The sequence below is a fragment of the Dendropsophus ebraccatus genome, chromosome 11 (genome assembly GCF_027789765.1).
Source record: "Dendropsophus ebraccatus isolate aDenEbr1 chromosome 11, aDenEbr1.pat, whole genome shotgun sequence".
NCBI classification, from domain to species: Eukaryota; Metazoa; Chordata; class Amphibia; order Anura; family Hylidae; genus Dendropsophus; species Dendropsophus ebraccatus.
This window is the reverse complement of record NC_091464.1, coordinates 101,490,204-101,515,126: the sequence shown is the minus strand read 5'-3', so window position 1 is coordinate 101,515,126 and position 24,923 is coordinate 101,490,204. Positions and strand designations below refer to the sequence as shown.

Below are 24,923 nucleotides of genomic sequence, written 5' to 3'. Positions count from 1 at the left end.
CTCTCCTCCTCCTCTGTATTATCCCCCACCTCTCCTCCCCCCCCGTATTATCCCACACCTCTCCTCCTCCTCTGTATTATCCCCCACCTCTCCTCCCCCCCGTATTATCCCCCACCTCTCCTCCTCCTCTGTATTATCCCCCACCACTCCTCCTCCTCTGTATTATCCCCCACCTCTCCTCCTCCTCTGTATTATCCCCCACCTCTCCTCCTCCCCCCCGTATTATCCCACACCTCGCCTCCTCCTCTTCCCCCCCCGTATTATCCCCCACCTCTCCTCCTCCTCTGTATTATCCCCCACCTCTCCTCCTCCTCTGTATTATCCCCCACCTCTCCTCCTCCTCTGTATTATCCCCCACCTCTCCTCCTCCTCTGTATTATCCCCCACCTCTCCTCCTCCTCTGTATTATCCCCCACCTCCTCTGTATTATCCCCCACCTCTCCTCCTCCTCTGTATTATCCCCCACCTCTCCTCCTCCCCCCCCGTATTATCCCCCACCTCTCCTCCTCCTCTGTATTATCCCCCACCTCTCCTCCTCCTCTGTATTATCCCCCACCTCTCCTCCTCCCCCCCCCCCGTATTATCCCTCACCTCGCCTCCTCCTCTTCCCCCCCCGTATTATCCCCCACCTCTCCTCCTCCTCTTCCCTCCGTATTATCCCCCACCTCTCCTCCTCCTCCCCCCTCCGTATTATCCCCCACCTCTCCTCCTCCTCCCCCCTCCGTATTATCCCCCACCTCTCCTCCCCCCCCCGTATTATCCCCCACCTCTCCTCCCCCCCCTGTATTATCCCACACCTCTCCTCCTCCTCCCCCCCCCCCCCGTATTATCCCACACCTCTCCTCCTCCCTGTATTATCCCCCACCTCTCATCCTCCTCCCTGTATTATCCCCCACCTCTCCTCCTCCTCCCTGTATTATCCCCCACCTCTCCTCCTCCTCTGTATTATCCCCCACCTCTCCTCCTCCTCTGTATTATCCCCCACCTCTCCTCCTCCTCTGTATTATCCCCCACCTCTCCTCCTCCTCCCCCCTCCGTATTATCCCCCACCTCTCCTCCCCCCCGTATTATCCCCCACCTCTCCTCCTCCTCCCCCCTCGTATTATCCCCCACCTCTCCTCCCCCCCCCCCCCTGTATTATCCCACACCTCTCCTCCTCCCCCCTCCGTATTATCCCCCACCTCTCCTCCTCCTCCCCCCTCCGTATTATCCCCCACCTCTCCTCCCCCCCCGTATTATCCCCCACCTCTCCTCCCCCCCCTGTATTATCCCACACCTCTCCTCCTCCTCCCCCCCCCGTATTATCCCACACCTCTCCTCCTCCCTGTATTATCCCCCACCTCTCATCCTCCTCCCTGTATTATCCCCCACCTCTCCTCCTCCTCCCTGTATTATCCCCCACCTCTCCTCCTCCTCCCTGTATTATCCCCCACCTCTCCTCCTCCTCCCTGTATTATCCCCCACCTCTCCTCCTCCTCTGTATTATCCCCCACCTCTCCTCCTCCTCTGTATTATCCCCCACCTCTCCTCCTCCTCTGTATTATCCCCCACCTTTCCTCCTCCTCCTCCCTGTATTATCCCCCACCTTTCCTCCTCCTCCTCCCTGTATTATCCCTCACCTCTCCTCCTCCTCCCCCCTGTATTATCCCTCACCTCTCCTCCTCCTCCCCCCTGTATTATCCCCCACCTCTCCTCCTCCTCCCCCCTGTATTATCCCCCACCTCTCCTCCTCCTCCCCCTCCCTGTATTATCCCCCACCTCTCCTCCTCCTCCTCCTCCTCTGTATTATCCCCCACCTCTCCTCCTCCTCCCTCCCTGTATTATCCCCCACCTCTCCTCCTCCTCTGTATTATCCCCCACCTCTCCTCCTCCTCTGTATTATCCCCCACCTCTCCTCCTCCCCCCCCGTATTATCCCCCACCTCTCCTCCTCCTCTGTATTATCCCCCACCTCTCCTCCTCCTCTGTATTATCCCCCACCTCTCCTCCTCCCCCCCCCGTATTATCCCACACCTCGCCTCCTCCTCTTCCCCCCCCGTATTATCCCCCACCTCTCCTCCTCCTCCCCCCTCCGTATTATCCCCCACCTCTCCTCCTCCTCCCCCCTCCGTATTATCCCCCACCTCTCCTCCTCCTCTGTATTATCCCCCACCTCTCCTCCTCCCCCTCCCTGTATTATCCCCCACCTCTCCTCCTCCTCCTCCTCCCTGTATTATCCCCACCTCTCCTCCTCCTCCCCCCTGTATTATCCCCCACCTCTCCTCCTCCTCCCCCCTGTATTATCCCCCACCTCTCCTCCTCCTCCCCCCTGTATTATCCCCCACCTCTCCTCCTCCTCCCCCTCCCTGTATTATCCCCCACCTCTCCTCCTCCTCCTCCTCTGTATTATCCCCCACCTCTCCTCCTCCCCCCTCCCTGTATTATCCCCCACCTCTCCTCCTCCTCTGTATTATCCCTCACCTATCCTCCTCCCCCTCCCTGTATTATCCGCCACCTCATCTCCTCCTCCTCCTCCTCCCTGTATTATCCCCCACCTCTCCTCCTCCTCCCCCTGTATTATCCCCCACCTCTCCTCCTCCTCCTCCCTGTATTATCCCCCACCCCTCCTCCTCCTCCTCCTCCCTGTATTATCCCCCACCTCTCCTCCTCCTCCTCTGTATTATCCCCCACCTCTCCTCCTCCCCCTCCCTGTATTATTCCCCACCTCTCCTCCTCCTCCCTGTATTATCCCACACCTCTCCTCCTCCTCCCTGTATTATTCCCCACCTCTTCTCCTCCTCCCTGTATTATTCCCCACCTCTTCTCCTCCTCCCCCTGTATTATCCCCCACCTCTCCTCCTCCTCCTCCTCCCTGTATTATCCCCCACCCCTCCTCCTCCTCCTCCTCCCTGTATTATCCCCCACCTCTCCTCCTCCTCCTCTGTATTATCCCCCACCTCTCCTCCTCCTCCTCCCTGTATTATTCCCCACCTCTCCTCCTCCCCCCCTGTATTATCCCCCACCTCTCCTCCTCCCCCCCTGTATTATCCCCCACCTCTCCTCCTCCCCCCCTGTATTATCCCCCACCTCTCCTCCTCCTCCCCACCTGTATTATCCGCCACCTCATCTCCTCCTCCTCCCTGTATTATCCCCCAACTCTCCTCCTCCCCCTCCCTGTATTATCCCCCACCTCTCCTCCTCCCTGTATTATCCCCCACCTCTCCTCCTCCTCCCTGTATTATCCCCCACCTCTCCTCCTCCTCCTCCCTGTATTATCCCCCACCTCTCCTCCTCCTCCTCCCTGTATTATCCCCCACCTCTCCTCCTCCTCTGTATTATCCCCCACCTCTCCTCCCCCTCCCTGTATCATCCCCACCTCTCCTCCTCCTCCTCCTCCCTGTATTATCCCCCACCTCTCCTCCCCCTCCTCCTGCTCTGTATTATCCCCCACCTCTCCTCCTCCTCCTCCTCCTCTGTATTATCCCCCACCTCTCCTCCTCCTCCCTGTATCATCCCCACCTCTCCTCCTCCTCCTCCTCCCTGTATTATCCCCCACCTCTCCTCCCCCTCCTCCTGCTCTGTATTATCCCCCACCTCTCCTCCTCCTCTGTATTATCCCTCACCTCTCCTCCTCCTCCTCCTCCTCTGTATTATCCCCCACCTCTCCTCCTCCTCTGTATTATCCCCCACCTCTCCTCCTCCTCCTCCTCCTCCTCTGTATTATCCCCCACCTCTCCTCCTCCTCTCTGTATTATCCCCCACCTCTCCTCCTCCTCCTCCCTGTATTATCCCCCACCTCTCCTCCCCCTCCTCCCTGTATTATCCCCCACCTCTCCTCCCCCTCCTCCTCCTCTGTATTATCCCCCACCTCTCCTCCCCCTCCTCCTCCCTGTATTATCCCCCACCTCTCCTCCCCCTCCTCCTCCCTGTATTATCCCCCACCTCTCCTCCCCCTCCCTGTATTATCCCCCACCTCTCCTCCTCCTCATCCCTGTATTATCCCCCACCTCGCCTCCTCCCTGTATTATCCCCCACCACTCCTCCTCCTCCTTGTATTATCCCCCACCTCTCCTCCTCCTTCTCCTCTCCCTCCCTGTATTATCCCCCACCTCTCCTCCTCTTCCTCCCTGTATTATCCCCCACCTCTCCTCCTCTTCCTCCCTGTATTATCCCCCACCTCTCCTCCTCCCCCTTTCTGTATTATCCCCCATCTCTCCTCCTCCTCCCCCTTCTCCTCCTCCCCCTTCTCCTCCTCCTCCCCCTTCTCCTCCTCCTCCCCCTTCTCCTCCTCCTCCCCCTTCTCCTCCTCCTCCCCCTTCTCCTCCTCCTCCCCCTTCTCCTCCTCCTCCCCCTTCTCCTCCTCCTCCCCCTTCTCCTCCTCCTCCCCCTTCTCCTCCTCCTCCCCCTTCTCCTCCTCCTCCCCCTTCTTCTCCTCCTCCCCCTTCTCCTCCTCCCTCTTCTCCCTCCCTGTATTACCCCCCACCTCTCCTCCTCTTCCTCCCTGTATTATCCCCCACCTCTCCTCCTCCCCCTTCTCCTCCCCCCCTGTATTATCCCCCACCTCTCCTCCTCCCCCTCCCTGTATTATCCCCCACCTCTCCTCCTCCTCCCCTTCTGTATTATTCCTCACCTCTCCTCCTCCTCCTCCTCTGTATTATCCCCCACCTCTTCTCCTCCCCCTTCTCCTCCTCCCCCTTCTCCTTCTCCTCCTCCCCCTTCTCCTTCTCCTCCTCCCCCTTCTCCTCCTCCTCCTCCTCTGTATTATCCCCCTCCTGTCCTTCTCCTCTTCTCCTCTTCCCCTTTTCCTCTCTCTGTATTTTGTTCCCCTGAACAATCCTCCTATTGTTCCCTTTATGTCTGCAGGCACATCATCATGTTCCATGGGATTCCAGCCCAGCCAGCAGCCGGGGGTGAGTCTCCCCTTTTTAGGGATATCTGCTGAATGGTTGATGGGGCGCTCTCCTCTATGTGCTGAATGGTTTATGGGGCGCTCTCCTCTATGTGCTGAATGGTTGATGGGGCGCTCTCCTCTATGTGCTGAATGGTTTATGGGGCGCTCTCCTCTATGTGCTTAATGGTTGATGGGGCGCTCTCCTCTATGTGCTGAATGGTTGATGGGGCGCTCTCCTCTATGTGCTGAATGGTTTATGGGGCGCTCTCCTCTATGTGCTGAATGGTTTATGGGGCGCTCTCCTCTATGTGCTTAATGGTTGATGGGGCGCTCTCCTCTATGTGCTGAATGGTTGATGGGGCGCTGTCCTCTATGTGCTGAATGGTTGATGGGGCGCTGTCCTCTATGTGCTGAATGGTTGATGGGGCGCTGTCCTCTATGTGCTGAATGGTTTATGGGGCGCTGTCCTCTATGTGCTGAATGGTTGATGGGGCGCTCTCCTTTATGTGCTGAATGGTTGATGGGGCGCTGTCCTCTATGTGCTGAATGGTTGATGGGGCGCTCTCCTCTATGTGCTGAATGGTTGATGGGGCGCTGTCCTTTATGTGCTGAATGGTTCATGGGGCGCTCTCCTTTAAGTGCTGAATGGTTGATGGGGCGCTCTCCTTTAAGTGCTATGGCTGGGCAATATACCGTGAAAATGCTGATACCGTCTCTGGCGTCTGTTAACTGACCTCCACTTTGCCAGGATGGTATTTTCTGTATTCCTATGTCCCCGTCTGAGCTGTGAGCGATGCATGTGCAGGGACGCCAGCGTGTCAGAGCGCCCCCACCCCCAGTACGGCCCGGCGTGTCAGAACCCCCCCCCCCCTTGCGGTGTCAGAGCGCCCCCTTCCCCCCACCGGCTACTTGGAGATTCAGACTTCCTCCAGCTGTTTTTGGTGAAGGTTGGAGCCACATACAGTCATTTCTCTGATGTCCCCGTCCGGCTCTGATCACTCAGGAATAACACTGCCCTGTTGCTTCTTATTGTATAGAGGGCGGAATGTAAGGTTTACTTCTAAACCGCTGTATCTAAGCCTGTCCTGTAGTAATGTCTGCAGATAGAGGTATATAGCCTCCTCCTCCATTACACAGCGGATAGAGGTATATAGGCTCCTCCTCCATTACACAGCGGATAGAGGTATATAGTCTCCTCCTCCATTACACAGCGGATAGAGGTATATAGTCTCCTCCATTACACAGCGGATAGAGGTATATAGTCTCCTCCATTACACAGCGGATAGAGGTATATAGTCTCCTCCTCCATTACACAGCGGATAGAGGTATATAGTCTCCTCCATTACACAGCGGATAGAGGTATATAGCGGCCTCCATTACACAGCGGATAGAGGTATATAGCCTCCTCCTCCATTACACAGCGGATAGCGGTATATAGTCTCCTCCATTACACAGCGGATAGAGGTATATAGGCTCCTCCTCCATTACACAGCGGATAGAGGTATATAGCCTCCTCCTCCATTACACAGCGGATAGAGGTATATTGCCTCCTCCTCCATTACACAGCGGATAGAGGTATATAGCCTCCTCCTCCATTACACAGCGGATAGAGGTATATAGCCTCCTCCTCCATTACACAGCGGATAGAGGTATATAGTCTCCTCCTCCATTACACAGCGGATAGAGGTATATAGTCTCCTCCATTACACAGCGGATAGAGGTATATAGCCTCCTCCATTACACAGCGGATAGAGGTATATAGCGGCCTCCATTACACAGCGGATAGAGCAAATGATAGCGGATAGAAAAATTAATGAAAGCCCTATGCTCTCCGCCACCGGAGGTAGCGGAGAGCATGGGGCAGTGATCAGGGATCCCCCTGTGGGGTCCCGGTACAAGCGATCATCTCCACAACCAGCCAGCTCTGAAAATTTAAAGTGACCAATTTGCTCTCTGTCACTAAACTATGATTACTGTGATAGAAAATATCACAGTAATCATAGTAATATAGTGAAAATGAATGTATAAAGTACAAAAAGTGACAAACATACAAAAAAAATAAAACACACACTTTTTATTATAGTAATAATTGCAGTTTACTCCCAAATTACCCCTAACCCCCCCCCCCCCCCCCCCCCCCCCCCCCCCCCCCCCCCCCCCCCCCCCCCCCCCCCCCCCCCAGATTACCCGTAACCACCCCAGGTTGTCCGTAATCACGTCAGATTGCACGTAACCCCCCAGATTACACGTAACCACCGCACTTTGCCCTTAACCACCGCACGTTGCCAGTGACCCCCTCCGTAATCACCCCAGATTGCCTGTAACCACCCCCTAAATTACATATACCCACCCCAGATTACCTATAAGCACTTCAGTCTATCCGTAACAATTCTAGATTGTCTGTGACCCCTGCAGGTTGCCCGTAACCACCGCAGGTTGCGCATAACCACCCCAGGTTGCCCGTAATCATGCCAGATTACATGTAACCCCCCAGATTGCACGCAACCACCGCGCGTCGCCTCTGACCACGGCGCGTCGCCTCTGACCACCTCAGACTGCCCGTAACCACCTCCAGATTACCCGTAACCACCCCAGACTGTCCGTAACCCCCCCGCATTACCTGTAATCTAATTTTTCTATTTTATTTTAGTAACTGCGCTATTCTAATAACTATTACTAGCTGCGGTTTTGCTTCAGCAAATTGGCGCTCCTTCCCTTCTGAGCCCTGCTGTGTGCCCATACAGTGGTTTATACCGACATATAGGTACCTTTTTACTCAGGAGAGCCTGCGTTACAAATTTTGGGGTACTTTTTTTCTCCTGTTCCTTGTGAAATTGAGAAATTTCAAACTAAACGAACATATTATTGGAAGAATTTGAGTTTTTCATTTTTACTGTCTATATTTGAATACTTTCCTCTAACACCTGTGGGGTCAAAATGCTCACCACACCCCAAAATGAATTCTTTGAGGGGTGTACTTTCCAAAAATGGGGTAACTTATGGGGGTTTTTCTCTCTGCTGACACTACAGGGGCGCTGCAAATGCACCTGGCGCTCGGAAACTTCTTCAGCGAAATCTGCAATGGAAAAGCTAATTGGCGCTCCCTCCCTTCTGAGCCCTCCTGTGTGCCCATACAGTGGTTTATGCCCACATATGGGGTACCGTAGTACTCAGTAGAACCTGCATTACAAATTTTGGGGTGCTTTTTCTCTCATGCTCCTTTTGAAAATGAGAAACTTTAATCTAAATGTATATATTATTGGAAAATGCTCATTATACCCCTAGATTAATTCTTTAAGGTGTGTAGTTTCCAAAATGGGGTCACTTGTGGGGGTTTCCAGTATACAAACCTCCTAAATCAACTAAAAAAAGAACTAGTCCCTAAAAAAATCAGTTTTGGAAACTTTCACGAAAATGTGGTAATTTGCCGATAAATTTCTAAGCCCCGTAACACCCTAAAAAAAGTAAAATATGTTTATGAAATGAAGCCAGAATAAAGAGGACATATCGGTAATGTGACTTACTAACTAATTTATGTGATACAACGTTCTTTTTTTAGAAGCAGAAAATTTCAAAGTTCATAAAATGCAAAAAAAATTTTAATTTTGATGTTTTTCACAAAAAACACAGTAGTGACCAAATTTTGCCACTAATATAAAGTGTCATATGTGACGAAAAAACTGTCTCAGAATGGCTAGCATACGTTACAGCATCACTGAGCTATAAGCACATAAAGTGAGACAAGTCAGATTTTGAAAAATGAGCCTGGTCTTTTAGGTGCAAATAGACTTGGTCTTGAAGGGGTTAATAAAGGGGATTTACCATACGAGCCCTGCTGGTCTGACTCCCTTTTACGATCCCACTGCTCATTAACTACACAGTTAAAATCCCCCATTATCTGATGCATACTTTCAGGGTACTTAGAAAACCTATAAAATTGCACACAAATATCCACAGAGAATGGAGGTGGTATATACACAAAACCAAAAACAGCCCAACAAGCCTCCACCTTACATGCAATGAAGACATATCTACCTCCTATATCTATTTCAGTCTTGACTGGCTCAAAGGCTATATCCCGATGAACTAAAACACTTACTCCCCTTGAATAAGTTGTAAATACCGAGTGATATTGGTATGCCACCCACCTTCTTTCTAAAACCTGAACCCTCCAACTATCTAAGTGCGTTTCTATTATACAAATAATCGCAGGTAACTGCCTAAACAATTCTTTTAAAATTGAATAACACTTAATCTTCTCATTGATACCTCTGGTGTTCCAAAATATAACCCTTACCATTTAACCAAAAAAAACAAACAAACACACACACAACCACCGATGTATCCCACAGAGCTCCCCCCCCCCCTCACCCCACATGCCACCTGACTTGGCCAAGTCAGATTGCCCTAACCTACGTGTCTTCTTCCCTGGTTAACGGGAAATCCTCTGAATACTTTAAGCTTGGCAGAGGGACTAGACAGGGCTGTCCTCTCTCCCCCTTGCTCTTTGCCCTGGCAATCGAACCCTTGGCAAAAAGCGTTAAAAGTAACAGGCAGATCGTCGGGTTTGAAGCGATGGGGAGTGAGGACCAGATTGCGCTATATGCTGATGATTTGTTGTTTTTTTTAGGGAATACGGAGACCGGTTTAGATCAGGTAATGTGGGAAGTGAGGTGATTTGGTCAGTATTCCGGCCTGAATATTAACTGGGGCAAGTCCACCCTGTTACCTTTGGATCAAAACATGATGCTTCAGGTGCTGACATTTCAGGGATCCTTTAAATATCTAGGGTTATGGATTGCGCCAGACCTGGGAAGGTTCGAAGAATTGAATATTATACCAAAAATAGCAAAATTGAAACAACAAGCTCAAATATGGAACAAACTCCCACTGACGAGAGCTGATAAAATTGCACTTATAAAGATGGTATGGCTTCCCCAATTAAATTATTGTTTGGGTAATGCTCCTGTTTGGCTAAATAAGCGAGTGTTTGGTAGAATAGAGGCCCTCTTAAATGAATTGTTGTGGAACAGGAAGAGTGCGCTTAAAAATAAAATATTTAACACTTATGGAAGAAAAGGGAGGTCTGGCTATCCCAGACTTTTTCAAGTACTATCTGGCTGCAGTTCTATCTTGGTTAATAAAATTGAGAGAAGTAGATTTTATGTTAAAGTGTATGAGAGAACAGAAAATTAGACCGCAGAATATTTTTGAGCTACTGGTGAGGATGGTGCAAGCTAACTTCCCCAAAAATTCAATTTATAGGATGATGATTAAAGGATGGCTACAGCTTAGGAAAGCTGAAAAAGTTACAGGGCCGTTGGAATATACCCCCTTATTTGACAATAGCCAGTACCCTGAGTTTAAAGATGTGGACTTGAGGTACTGGAGGCAGAAGGGATTATATTATGTTGGGCACTTTTTTAAGGATGGGAGCTTGGTCACGGGAGGAGTTGGGTGAAATCACTAACGCTAGAGTATGTCAATTACGATATTATCAATTGAGAGAAGTGGTTAAGAAGGTTAAACATAAGGATAGATGGGAAATAGATAACTGAAGAATAATTCGGTGTATAGTTGAGATGGTTACTGGCACAAAAGGTGGAGTTGGTAAAATATGTAAAGCACTAGTCGAGGCACGTGGGAATAAGTTGTTTTTGAATTCACAGAAAAAATGGGAGAAAGTTATTGGGCCCAGATTAGCAGAGTTCTGGGAAGAAGTATACACTAACGCAAGGGATAACATTACAGATAAAAGGCACAAGGTTACACAATTTATTTTATACGCACAGATTGTATTATACGAGTGCCGATATTAATAAATTATGTAAGGATAAGGTAAAAGGTTGTGTAAGATGTGGAATGGAAGACCCTGATCTGGATCATCACTGGTGGGCATGTAAAAAAATAGGTACATTTTGGGAACATATCTTTCAAAGGATAAATATAATTTATAATTTTGATGTTAAAGATAAGTTTATTTGTGCAATTTTGGGGGTAATGGAGGATCAACAGATACCAAGGATTAAGAAAGGGGTTCTGTACAAATTATTCTTAGCTGCTAGATTGGCAATAGCAAGAAATTGGATTGCAGCACATCCACCTACATGTAAGAATGGAAGGAATTGGGGAGTACAATTTTAAGGTATGAACTGTGGCATAATAGGAAAAAAAAAGGGTACCTTAAATTAAAGGAGTATATTGAACTGTGGTTAAAATTCTGGGAAAAATAGTAGTCTATTATTGATGCCGAATGGTAGATATTTTTTTGTTTTTCTTTTGTGTGTGTGTTTTTTTTTTTTCTTGCCACCGATGGGGGAGGGGGGCTAGCGGGTGGGATAGGGGATTGTATTTTAGCTAATTATAGACAAAAGGACAACATTGGATGGATGAAATGAGTAGAAGAGTTAATAACAAACGAGAGAAGAGTTAATAACAGACTGTATAGAAGAGGGATGAAGAAGAATTGTGAACGGGCGATCATCCCCCGGGGCACTGGAATTAAATATAGTAAGGGCAGATTTTAAGATTAATAAATATATAAAGAATAAGGGTGGGGACTCTATGGCACCGGTTGTGCGGCAGATGGCAGGATGCCAGTGTATTACTTGGGATGAATAATATATGCTATCGTAAGCGGACATTATAATTAGTTATGAGATAGATGATCAGAATGTACAAAGGGGGATATGATGTTGTTGAGCCAGAGAAGTGTGTGGTATGTCCCGGCTCCTTTGTCTGATCTGTTGATCATAATATATGGTTGGGGGATCTGTCGGAGGAGTCGGGTGGGATGCGAGAGGCTCCACATTGGTGGGATCACTGGCACCAGGTTGAAAGTGAGAAAGGGTGGACTTGAGGGTGACCAGGATCCCCGAGATGGGAACATGGACCCCAAGAGTTCAGCTTTTAGTGAGCGTGTTTGCCTGTGCTGGCTCCTAGTCATTGCCCTAACATAATGATGGAATATGGAAATAACCTTGTATAAGAAGTAAATATGATATGGAGGAGTCCTGCCGTCTGTATCGCAGCCGGGGTCCATTTTGTCGTAGTAAGATGTGTGTAGGGTAGTTGGATTAGAGTTGGGAAGATAGAATAGAGATAGGGTAGGTAGTTTTTGGTTAACAGTGCCTTGGGGGTTGGATCTCCTGGGAGGATAAGTAAATGGATGATTATGATTTGGTTTTGAAACTGCTCGAGGAGATACTCTTAGCCACTGTCTGTTCTTTTGAGCTGCTTTGTTTAAATTAAAATAAAATAATGAAAAGAATTTTTTTTTAAAGGAGAACATGTGTTTCCTCTAACAAGGGATGCCAGCCTGGAAGGTTGGGGTGCCCACACGCCAGACGCTATGGCTCAGGGTACAAGGTCCCAGGCCCAACAACAGAAATCCTCCAACTCCAATAGAGAGTTGCAAGCTGTTTGGGAAGCTATAAAACTTCTGGGGCATAATCTCAAAGAAAAGAATGTGAAACTTTTTTCAGACATGACTGTAGTAGCCATAATAAGACACCAGGGAGGAAGAAAACACCCTCACTTTCAATCAAAAGTCCAGCAGATTTTCAGTTGGGCAGAACAATCAGTCCATTCACGGACTGCGGTTCACTTGAAAGGTACTTACAACCTCATAGCGGACTTTCTCAGCCGAACCAGAGTAGATCCGGGGGAATGGATCCTGAAGGACAAAGCTTTTCAGCTAATAACTCAGAGATTGGGTGTTCCTGTCATAGACTTATTCGCAAACAGGAAAGTCCAGAAATGTTATTCTCTGAATCCCAGAGATCTTCCGGGTGGAATAGATGCTCTGTCCATGGAATGGGAGGAAAATCTTTTGTAAACCTTCCCCCCTTTCGCTTGTAATCAGGAAAGTAGGAGTACAGAAAGCTTCTGTCATCCTCATAGTTCCTCAATGGCCCAAGAGGAGCTGGTATCCCTTACTGGAGAATCTAGCGGTGGATACCCCGATCCCCTTACCGCAAGACAAAGATCTTCTTCACCAGGGCCCTCTACTATACCCAGGAGTGGAAAAACTAAAACTAACGACATGGATCATGAGAGGAAAATCCTAAAATCCAAAGGATTTTCTGATTTCTGTAATCACAACTATTCCAAATAGTCGAAAAATGAACACTAACTCCTGTTATCTTAGGGTCTGGAACAAATACTGTGACTTTTTTTTTTTTTCGGTAACTCATTTCCAAGTCCAGAGTCTCCATACATACCATCTATTCTAGCCTTTTTACAAAAGGGAGTAGATTTAGGTTTAAAGTGACTCTGTACCCACCATCTGACCCCCCCAAACCACTTGTACCTTCGGATAGCTGCTTTTAATCCAAGATCTGTCCTGGGGTCCGTTCGGCAGGGGATGCAGTTATTGTTTTAAAAACTGCTTTTAATCCGGCAGCGCTGTGTCTAACGGCCGGGCTTACATTAGTATATGCATTAGGCTGGCACACCCTCTCTGTCCTTCCTCCCTACCCTCCTCATCATTAGGAATGCTCCAGGCAAATTGCTTCCTATTCCCCAGCTGTGTGCATAATGAACATGGGCTGGATCGTTAAGACACCTGTGCAAAGCTCAAACAGCAGTTAATGTTCCTGGATCATTCCTAATGCTGAGGAAGGAAGGAGAGGTTGTGCCAGCCTAATGCATATACAAATGTAAGCCCCGGCCATTGGACACAGCGCTGCCGGAAAGTCGTTTTCACTCTTTCCCATCATGGGTAACCCGCAGTTTGAGCCAGGACTCTGTGGACCGTTTAGAACGTGGCGGACAACAGATAAATATAGGGCACAAGACTTCCTCCAAAACGACAGGTGGCTTACCCCTCAAGAGTTATTAGCGGTAAGGGAACCGATCGCCTTAGGAGACTGGAGGATAAGACAGTTGACTCATTTCCTGCAGTCCCTACCGGAACCTGCAGGATTTTCCCGACCCCTGACTTCATTTGAAACAATGTGCTTGGGTCCAGATCCCTTGCGCCACTCCCTATCTATCTTCTACTCTATTCTCATCTCCCCTCCCGAAGACTTTCGCCCCCCTTTTGTGGAAAAATGGGAAGCGGACATAGGCATACCACTTACAGAGCAACAACTAGATAGGATCTATCAGATGACACACAAATCCTCGATAGCCAGTAGATTCCAGGAGGCGGGTTATAAATTGGTATCCAGGTGGTACTACGTCCCCACCAGACTCCACAAGATCTTCCCAGACGTACCGCCGACTTGCTGGTGTTGTGGCTTAGAGGACGGAACGCTATTTCATATTTTCTGGTCCTGCTCTAGCATACGACCGTTATGGGATGGGGTCTGGGATGTCATCACTAACCACCTACAATATCAGATCCCAAATGATCCAGCCCTTTTTCTATTACACCTCTCGGACATCCCTATAAAAAGATACAGAAAGTCCCTGTTAAAATTTTTAGTTAACGCGGCTAGGGTCTGTATCCCAGCTCACTGGAAAACAAGGATCCCGCCTACAGTAGGACATTGGATCCGCAAAGTGGAGGACATTCAGAGGATGGAGGAGATGACTGCTTCGTTACAGGACAGGTCGTCCAAGTGTACTGCGGTCTGGACGGCCTGGACTGTTTTTGAGGGATCACCGGACTATCAGCGGCTGTTGACAGTTTAGATATCTACATTCAGATGGCTGGACATACGGTTCAGGTATCCCGCTAGTACCCTCCCTTACTTTACTTCCTCTGACCCTCTTCCCCCCCCTTTTTTTTTTTTTTTTTTTTTGGTTATTTGTTGCTGTTTTGTTGTGGTTACCTGATTTACCCCTTTTCCTCCTTTCTATAGCCCCTCCTTTTCTCTCTCTTAGTCTTCTTTTTCTCAGTTTCTCTACTTAGATATGATAACCGCTTTGATTGTTGCGGCTTATATGATGTCTCAGGTCTGCCCTGTGTATTACGGGATACTATATTACTCGTGTATCTGTACACAGCTTTTGTTACTTTACGGATGTCCAGATGCACGGATGACAATGTGTATTTGTTTCCTACTATATATCATAAAATTTCATAAATAATTAAAAAAAAAAAAAAAAGTCGTTTTCAAAACAATAACTGCATCCCCTGCTGAACGGACCCCAGGACAGATCTTGGATTAGAAGCAGCTATCCGAAGGTACAAGCGGTTTGGGGGGGGGGGGGGGTCAGATTGTGGGTACAGAGTCGCTTTAAGTCACAGTACCGTAAAGGTTCATGTATCAGCTCTGTCTAGTTTCTACCACACATCCCTTTCTGACAATTAGTTAGTCAAAAGATTTGTAAAAGGTGTAGAAAGATTAAGACCTAGAGTAAAAATATCTTGTCCAAAATGGGACCTTAATCTTGTTCTCACTGGCCTAACCTTAAAGCCCTTTGAACCTATCTCTGAGTCAGAGATCAAAATTCTGTCCTGGAAAGCAGCCTTTTTTTAGTTGCAATTACAATTGCTCGCAGAATAGGAGAAATTCAATCCCTGTCTATTCAAGAACCCTACAAGAGAGTTCTAGAGGATAAAATTACATTCAGACATAGTCCAGAATTTTTCCCTAAAGTTTTTACTGAGTTCCACAGGAACCAAGAAATAACTCTACTTCTTTTTGTTCTAATCCAAAAATGCAAACTAAGAGAAATTTCATACGCTGGATGTAAGAAGAACCATTCTACAATACCTAGAAGTTACAAGACCATGGAGACTGGACAGCCTATTTATTCTTTATTCAGGAATAATAGAGGCCATAAAGCCTCCAATGACACTATTGCCAGGTGGATTCAGTCAGCCATATCCCAAGCGTATTCTGGACAGGGTAAGATTCCTCCTCACCTAAAGGCTCACTCTACAAGAGCGGTTTCATCATCTTAGGCAGAAAGAGTAGAGGCGTCTCCTGATCAAATTTGCAGAGCGGCAACCTGGTCGTCTATACACACCTTTGCCAGAAACTACAGGCTTGAGGTGCTAGCTGCCAAGGATTGTGCCTTTGGGAGAAAGGTCCTCCAGTCAGTGGTCCCACCCTAAGTGCCCTATTCCACCAGCCGATTATCGTTCAGATTATCGTTAAATCGTTCAAATCTAAACGATAATCGTTCGGTTGAAAAGCAGTTAACGATTAACAACCGAACGAGAAATCGTTGATCGCTTTATAAGACCTGGACCTATTTTTATCGTTGCTTGTCGCAAAACGTTCGCAAATCGTTTGCATTGAATAAGACGTCGTTCGGTCGTTTGCAGTAGATACGAACGCAATAGCAAAGAAATAGCGAAGAAAAAAACTATCATAAGTAACGATTATCGTTCCATGGAAATGAGTGAACGTTTTTAGGTCTATCGCAATAGCGTTTTTTTGAGATTGTTAATCGTTAACGATTATGCAAACGATAATCGTCCGGTGGAATAGAGGACCCTAAGCTTCTTATCTGGTATGTCTCCAGTATTAGTGATGAGAGAGTACTAAAGTGCTTGTTACTCGAGACTAATATTTCCCAATATTCGAGTACTTGTTTCGAGTAACGAACCCCATTGAAGTCAATGGGAAACTCGGGCATTTTTACAGGGGACCCAAGTTTGGTAGAGGGAAGGTCGTTTGAAAACCTGTCAACCTCAGAAAATGATGGAAACACAACGGAAATGGACAGGAAACAGCCCAAAAACTCAGCCTGACACAGCATGGCAGTGAGAACACAGGGAACCATTAAAACAGAGGTAGCATATTATGAACCACCCAAAAACTTAGCCAGACACAGCATGGCAGTGAGGACCCAGAGAACCATTAAAAGTGATTGAGGAAGCAAGTGAGCCTCCCAAAAAATTGGAGTGAGGCCAGGGGCTGGGATTTATAGTGGACACCAACCTAGGTGCTGAAAGCTAACTGGCTAGGCCAGCTGTCAGTCACCATCAAGGGTACACCTGATGCCGATCGACCGGGGGTGGTGAGGCCCTGGCCGTGGCTCCCCCCCAAAAAAGATAACACAGCTGGCTGGTTGCCGGGGACGCGATCGGCTAGCCCCCGGCAACCTGTCCCGCTCCTCCGCAGACGTAGTGACGTCAGAGCATGGCAGTGAGGACACAGAGAACCATTAAAAATGAGTGAGGAAGCAAGTGAGCCTCCCAAAAATTAGGCCAGACACAGCATGGCAGAAGAAGACTTGGCTGTTGGCTGAGAATTGAAGGAGAGGAGATACCGAGAATCTTTATGTTGAGCTGCTTTCCCTGGGTGGACAGTTGAATTCAGGTGAAATCCAGGCTTTGTTCATTTTTATAAACGTCAGCCTGTCAGTTGACAGGCGGGTGGGCTTATCAGTGATGATGGCACCAGCTGCACTGAAGACCTGCTCTGACAACATGCTAGCGGCAGGGCAGTCCAGCACCTCCAAGGCGTAAAGCACCAGTTCGGGCCACGTATCCAATTTTGCAACCCAGTAGTTGTATGTAGCAGAGTGATCAGGAAGGACGTTGGTATGGTAAGCAAGGTACTCCCTCACCATCTTTCTGAAGGCCTCCCCCCTACTCTGTCTAGACTGGGGACGGTTGACATAGTCTTGCTGGGGTGCCAGGTGCCATGAAACTGTCAAAGGCCTTGGAGAGTGTTCCCCTGCCCCTTGACAAGCTACCTGCTCCACCCCTCCTCTCCCCCGCTCTTTGGACCACAGAACTACGTCCTCTGGCGCTAGTGGTGTCAGATGGGCAGTACATTTTCAGCTTTAGCACCAGGGCCTGTTGATATTGATTCACTCTTATTCATACTGCGTTCCTCGGCAGGAATGAGAGTGGAAAAGTTCTGTTTGTAACGAGGGTCCAGGAGGGTGGACACCCAGTAATCTGTGTGGTCAAAAAAAATTTAACCCGAGGGTCACGGAAAGGCAGCCTAACATAAAGTCAGCCATGTGCTCCAGGGTCCCAAAACGCAAGAACTCCCTCTCCTCACTAGCCTCAATTTTCTCCTCCTCCTCCACCAATTTCTCCTCTTCAGGCCATACGCGCTGAACCACTAAGGATTGAGCATGGGTACCCTCTTTAGTCGCAGCAGCAGTCTGCTCCTCTTCATCCTCCTCATCCTCTACTCCGTGGTGAAAAACTGATGTCAGGGTGGTCTGGCTATCTAGCGGCGGATGTTCTTCACCCGTCTCCTGAGACAAAGGCAAAGTCTCAGACTTCAGGCTGAGCAGGGAGGTTTGAAGCAGACACAGCAGCGGGATGGTGAGGCTGATGATGGCGGCATCGCCGCTGACCATCTGTGTTGACTCCTCAAAGGGGCCCAGTACCTTACAGCAGACATCCACGTCCACTCGTCATTGTAGATTTGAGGTAGCTGACTAACCTGAGTACTGCTTCTTACCGAGGTTGACTTCTGGCATTCCACAATGGCTCTGTGTTGCTGGTAAACCCTGGCTACCAACTGGAAGGTGGAATTCCACCTCGTGGGCACGTCGCACAGCAGTCTGTGAGCCGGCAGTTGCACTGCCCTAAGGGTGGCAGCATCCGTGGTTGACTTGCAGAAATGCGCACAGATGCGCCGCACCTTGGTGAGCAAGTCAGCCACATTGGGGTAGGTCTTAAGGAACCGCTGCACCACTAGGTTGAACACGTGGGCCAGGCATGGTACATGTGTGAGGCTGCCGAGTTGCAGAGCCACCACCAGGTTCCGCCCGTTGTCGCACACAACCATGCCTGGTTCGAGGCTCCGTGGCGCGAGCCAAAGATCTGTCTGCACCATGATGCCCAGCAAAAGCTCCTGGGCCGTGTGCCTCTTGTCGCCTAAGCTCAGCAGTTTAAACACCGCCTGTTGGTGCTTACCCACCAAAGTGCTGATGCACCTAGCGCTACGAAATGGAGGCGACATGCTCGTGGAGGATAATAGAGAGAAGGAGGAAGAAGAAGAAGACAAAGAGGTATACAAATCTTGAGAGACCGTGACCGAGGAATGCCCCGCAATCCTCGGTGTGGGCAGCACATGAGCGGAACCAGGGTCAGACTCTGTCCCAGCCTCCACCAAGTTGACCCAATGTGCTGTCAGGGAGATTGTGTCCCTGCCTGCCACCACTTGTCCACGTGTCCCTGGTTAGGGGGACCTTGTCACTGACAGCGTTGGTCAGGGCACGGGTGATGTTATCCGACTGGTGTAGGGCTGGGATGGCACACCGTGAAAAGTAGTGGCGGCTGGGGACAGTACTGAGAGACAGTCACCACCATGAGGTTCCTAAAAGCCTCTGTCTCTACCAGCCGATAGGGCAGGATCTCCAAGCTCAGCAGTTTGCCTATGTGCACATTTAGGGCTTGTGCATGCGGTGGCAGTGTATTTGCTCTTCTGTTTAAAGGTCTGCCGCAGGGACAGTTGAACACTGCGCGTGGACACCTTGCTGGAGGGTGTGGAGCAGAGTGGAGGTGAAGGGGTGTGTGTAGGGCGGGAGGCGCTTGAGCCTGGGGCCTGGACGGGGGGACCAACAGAGCCAGCACGTGACACCGGGGAAGGAGCAGGGGTGCAACTAGCACTCACTGAACGGCCTTGGTTCCACTGAGTGGGGTGTTTAGCACTTGTATGCCTGCGCAGGCTGGTAGTGGTTAGGCTGGTTAGTGGTGGCTCCCCTGCTGATTCTGGCATGGCACACGTTGCACACTGCAGTCTGTCGGTCATCCGTACTTTCTTTAAAGAACCTCCAGACTTGCGAACATCTAGGCCTGGCCACGGGAGTTTGACTCCGTGGAACAGTTGCTGATCTACTCGCTCTGCCCCTGCTTCTCCCTCTGCCCACCCCTCTTCCTCTTCCAACAGGTCCTGCGGGTGAACTTTCTTTCCCCTCAGAAGCACGGTCTTCACTAGGCTTATCCACCCAGCTTGGGTCAGTCACCTCGTCCTCATCCACCAGCTCTTCCTCCAATTCCTCACTCTGCTCCCCACTTTTGAGTTACATCCATGACAACAACCTCACTGTCTGACAACCGGGTCTCATCGTCATCATCAGACACCTCTTCCAACCCCGCTTGCAAGTTCCCACTCTCATCACCCACTGACTGCGTGAGCTGCATAGTTTGGGCATCGGGACAGATCGACTGCTCCTGTTGCTCAGACTCGGGGAAGGGCCCAGAAAAGAATTCCTGGTGGTGGTGGTGGATCTGAATCCCTTCTTTCCCTGGAGGGGCCAGGCTGTGGGGAAGGAGGCTGAGCTAATGGAGCAAGGGTTCCACTCCCTTGGGTAGCGTGGGTGGACTGCGTGGAAGACTGGGTGGTGGATAAGTTACTGGACACATTATCCGCTATCCACGTTATCACCTGTTCACACTGCTGTGGTTTCAATAGTGGTGTACCCTGAGACCCCGTAAGTTGCAAGAAGAAGCTAGGGAGTGAACGTCTCCGGTGTGCCACTGCTACCACCTCAACAGATGCTGCTGTGTCACCCTGCCCTGAACCACGGCCTCCAGCAACGGCATCACTTGGAACCCCACGCCCTCGTCCTCGACCCTTACCCCTGGGGTTCACCATTTTATGGACACTGCAAAGTATGGAGCTTAGATATGCCTTGCGTAAGAAATACAGAAATCAGAAAATATACTAGTGGTCCCACTAGTTTTTGGGGGGCTGTGGTATACAATCTGTAGGTGGCTGCACCTTAGGGCTGGGCGATAATGGCCTAAATCAATATCGCGGTTTATCGTACATGTCGTCGCGGTAACGATAAATTGAACGATAATTATGACACGCCCCTTTTAAAAGCCACACACCTTTTGAAAACCCTATTTTCCGATGGTAATACAAATGTGAATTTATTCCATATCACAATGTGCAGCAAACTTTACAAGCAATACACAACGTTTTGGCATCTCCTACGGCATTTTCAAGTGGCACGTCATATATTACTTGTGAAGTTTGCTGCACATTGTGATATGGAATAAATTCACGTTTTCACATTTGTATTACCATCGGAGTGCTGCAGAGTATTTTTTTACTAGCTGACTTGGTCCAAGGTCTGGGATTCGTCTGCTGGCAGCCACAGTTCGTTTATTGTGCTGCCTATATTTCTAGCTATATCTATCTATACAGTATATATCTATACAGCGTACAGTGGTACCTTGGTTTAAGAGCGTTTTGGTTTAAGAGCTCACAGTTTTTCAAAATTGTAACTTGGTTTAGGAGCATTGCTTTGGTTTAAGAGCTCCCTGTACTGGGTGGGAGCGCAAGTGGGGGAGGGGCATGGTCTGCATAGCGGGGTCTGTACTCTGACCCAGGAAGTCTCCCTCACCTTCCAAATCATAGCAGATCCACTTCAGGCTGGGGCTTACATCAGGGGACAGGACTGTGGAGGTAATCTCTCCATAGCTGTAACCCCTCTCTCCCCGGACAGAGAGCGCTGCATGTATGTGCCCACATCTGCAATGCTCATTCCTTCCTGCTCCCTGCAGTCTCTGTCAGACCTTGTGTTTCCCATCCTCTCCATTACTGTACAGTAACTTATAATATCACATATTCTGATGTTTCTGAATGTTTGTTTCATCTGTTTTTACATGTTATTCAGAATAATAAATCATTATTTTGGGGGTGTGGAACCAATTGTCTGCATTTCAATGATTTCTTATGGGAAAATTTGCTTTGGTTTAAGAGTGGATTTGGATTACAAGCACAGTCCCGAAACGAATTATGCTCGTAATCCAAGGCACCACTGTATATATACACTCACCGGACACTTTATTAGGTACACCTGTCCAACTGCATGTTACCACTTAATTTTTAATCAGCCAATCACATGGCGGCAACTCATTTAGGCATGTAGACATGGTCAAAACAATCTCCTGCAGTTCAAACCGAGCATCAGTATGGGGAAGAAAGGTGATTTGAGGCCTTTGAACGTGGCATGGTTGTTGGTGCCAGAAGGGCTGGTCTGAGTATTTCAGAAACTGCTGATCTACTGGGATTTTCACGCACAACCATCTCTAGGGTTTACAGAGAATGGTCCGAAAAAGAAAAACCATCCAGTGAGCGGCAGTTCTGTGGGCGGTAATGCCTTGTTGATGCCAGAGGTCAGAGGAGAATGGGCAGACTGGTTCCAGCTGATAGAAAGGCAACAGTGACTCAAATAGCCAAGCGTTACAACCAAGGTAGGCAGAAGAGCATCTCTGACCGCACAGTACGGCCAACTCTGAGGCAGATGGGCTACAGCAGCAGAAGACCACACCGGGGGCCACTCCGCTCAGCTAAGAACAGAAAACTGAGGCTACAATTTGCACAAGCTCATCGAAATTGGACAGTAGAAGATTGGAAAAACGTTGCCTGGTCTGATGAGTCTCGATTTCTGCTGCGACATTCAGATGGTAGGGTCAGAATTTGGCGTCAACAACATGAAAGCATGGATCCATCCTGCCTTGTATCAACGGTTCAGGCTGGTGGTGGTGGTGTCATGGTGTGGGGAATATTTTCTTGGCACTCTTTGGGCCCCTTGGTACCAATTGAGCATGGTTGCAACGCCACAGCCTACCTGAGTATTGTTGCTGACCATGTCCATCCCTTTATGACCACAATGGACCCAACAACTTTCAGCAGGATAATGCGCCATGTCATAAAGCTAGAATCATCTCAGACTGGTTTCTTGAACATGACAATGAGGTCACTGTACTCCAATGGCCTCCACAGTCACCAGATCTCAATCCAATAGAGCATCTTTGGGATGTGGTGGAACGGGAGATTGGCATCATGGATGTGCAGCCGACAAATCTGCGGCAACTGTGTGATGTCATCATGTCACTATGGACCAAAATCTCTGAGGAAGCTTCCAGCACCTTGTTGTATCTATGCCACCAAGAATTGGGGCAGTTCTGAAGGCAAAAGGGGTCCAACCCGTTACTAGCATGGTGTACCTAATAAAGTGGCCGGTGAGTGTATATATGACAGACAGTAGATAGATAGATAGGACTTCTATCTATCCATTATTTACCTATCTCCTGTCTGTCTGTGTGGATAGATAGATAGGGGATAGATCAGACATGTCCAAACTTTTTTCGAAGAGTGCCAAATTTGATGAAGTGAACATGTGCGAGGGCCGACCATTTTACATTCTACATGCTATATGCTTTATAACACAGGCAGATAATAGCAAGCTGGATACCTGGGGGGCCGTAAAAGTTCGGAACGCGGGCCGCAAATGGCCCTCCGGACGGACTTTGGACATGCCTGCGATAGATAGATAAATAGATAGGAGATAGATGGTATCTCTCTCCTTTTATCTAATATCTGCCCCCAGTCACGGTCACATGCTGTTCAGGACCCCCCCCCCCCCCCCTCTCCCGCGCATACAGTTGGGGTCAGGTATAGGTCGGCACCTCCATGCTCCCCCGGGCACTGCTCTCTCTCTCTCTCCTGCACAGGAATTCTCTGCCCCCCGTCCCTCAGTACTGTGGCACATATATGTGCCGACAGCGTCCCGGGCAGATCGTCACGGCTGCTTTCAACACTGCAAAAAGATAACGGGGCGCCCAGGATTCCTGTGCGGGAGAGAGTGCGTCGCCCGTGGGGGGAGGATGTGCCGACCCATACCTGACTCCTGCAGCCACTTTATGTACGGCAGAGGGGAGGCAGGGCACACCGTGCAGCTTCCAGGAAGCAGCAACAGCGCTGAGCACACAGCACGCCTGTGCGCAGCCTGTCAGATCTCCAGTCTTCCTCTTCAGGAAGATTAACTGAGGGGAGCAGAGCATGCGGCCGCAGGGTGAGGAGGGGGGGGGGGGGTGAAATACCGCAGATACCGTCCTGAGTTGAGGTCGGTTAACCGACGCCAGTGACTGTATCGGTATTTTGACGTTATATACCGCCCAGCCCTACTGCACCTATACACACTCTGTGACACCCCCTTTACACTGTGGAAGCAGTAGTGAACTGAGATATGCCGTGTATAAGAAATACAGAAATCAGAAAATATACTAATGGTCCCAATAAAATAGTACTGAGCACTTCTTAGGGGTCTGTATGCAACACCTAATGTCCCCTTTCTGCCAGCAGCCGATCACCATAGTGTGCTGGTGAAATCGTGGTAGCAGCACTGCAACTCCCAGCCAGCAGTCTGTAGTAATACAATTTAAAATGATTTGAAGCCCTTACAAGGGCTGTTTGTTTGTATTGCTAGTACTCCCTGCCTACTGGAATGTAATTCCCTCCTCTAGCATGTATGTGAGCCGAGCCTCGGCGGCCGAGATTTTTATATGGCATGGTCATCTGATCTGGCCAACCAATTGCTGCTATCGACATGTATGGGTCCCACGTCATCGCATGATGTACCAAAGACTCTCCTGCATGTTTATTGGCTGAGAAATAGCGCCCAAACTTACAGGAAACTGATGATGAGATTTTCTCTAGTATCGCGAGATACTCCTCCGAGTAACGTACCATCGAGTACCCTAATACTCCATCGAGTACCCTAATACTCAATCGAGTACCAAGCTCGGACGAGCATGTTCGCTCATCACTAGGGGTGACTCTGTGGAAAGAAGGAATTATTCCTCACCGTTAGTTCGGTTTCCATGAGTCCCTCATGACTGCACCAGCTTATATCCCTCCCGGTAACTGGTGGTGGTTACATAGTTCATCTCCTTGTATTAATTGGTAAAGCACTTAGGTGGACTGGGAGGGGTGGGGTTTTAAACTGTCTCTTTAACCCCTTAAGGACAGAGCCTGAAATGGCCTTAATGACAGAGACAAATTTTATGAATATGACCTGTGTCACTTTATTCATTAATAACTTCGGGATGCTTTTACCTATCCGGCTGATTCTAGACTGTTTTCTCGTGACATATTGTACTTTACATTTCTGGTAAATTGGAGTCGATACTCATAACAAATCTTTATGAAAAAAAACCAAATAATGTGAAAAACTGCATTTTTCCAACTTTGAAACTTTTTTGCGTATACAGAAAGTGGTTATACCACATAAATTATATATTAAATAGCATTAGCAACATGTCTACTTTATGTTGGCGGCATTTATTAAACTATCTTTCATTTTTTTTAGACGATAGGAAGCTTAAAACATTAGCAGCAAATTTCCAAATTTTCTGTAAAATTTCAAAATCAGATATTTTTAGG

The 24,923-nt window shown here is 48.9% G+C and overlaps 1 protein-coding gene across 4 annotated transcripts in view; it reads left to right on the top strand.

Annotated features, from left to right (window-relative positions):
• Positions 1-24,923, top strand: part of VPS28 (VPS28 subunit of ESCRT-I) — an 83,623-nt gene that overhangs the window by 1,761 nt on the left and 56,939 nt on the right. For all 4 annotated transcript variants that reach the window (XM_069946245.1, XM_069946243.1, XM_069946244.1 and 1 more), the window contains one exon: positions 4,842-4,888. In XM_069946245.1, coding sequence (XP_069802346.1) covers positions 4,852-4,888 — 37 coding nt within the window. In that variant the 5' untranslated portion in view covers positions 4,842-4,851. Of the gene's footprint in view, positions 1-4,841; positions 4,889-24,923 lie in introns of those variants that run through there.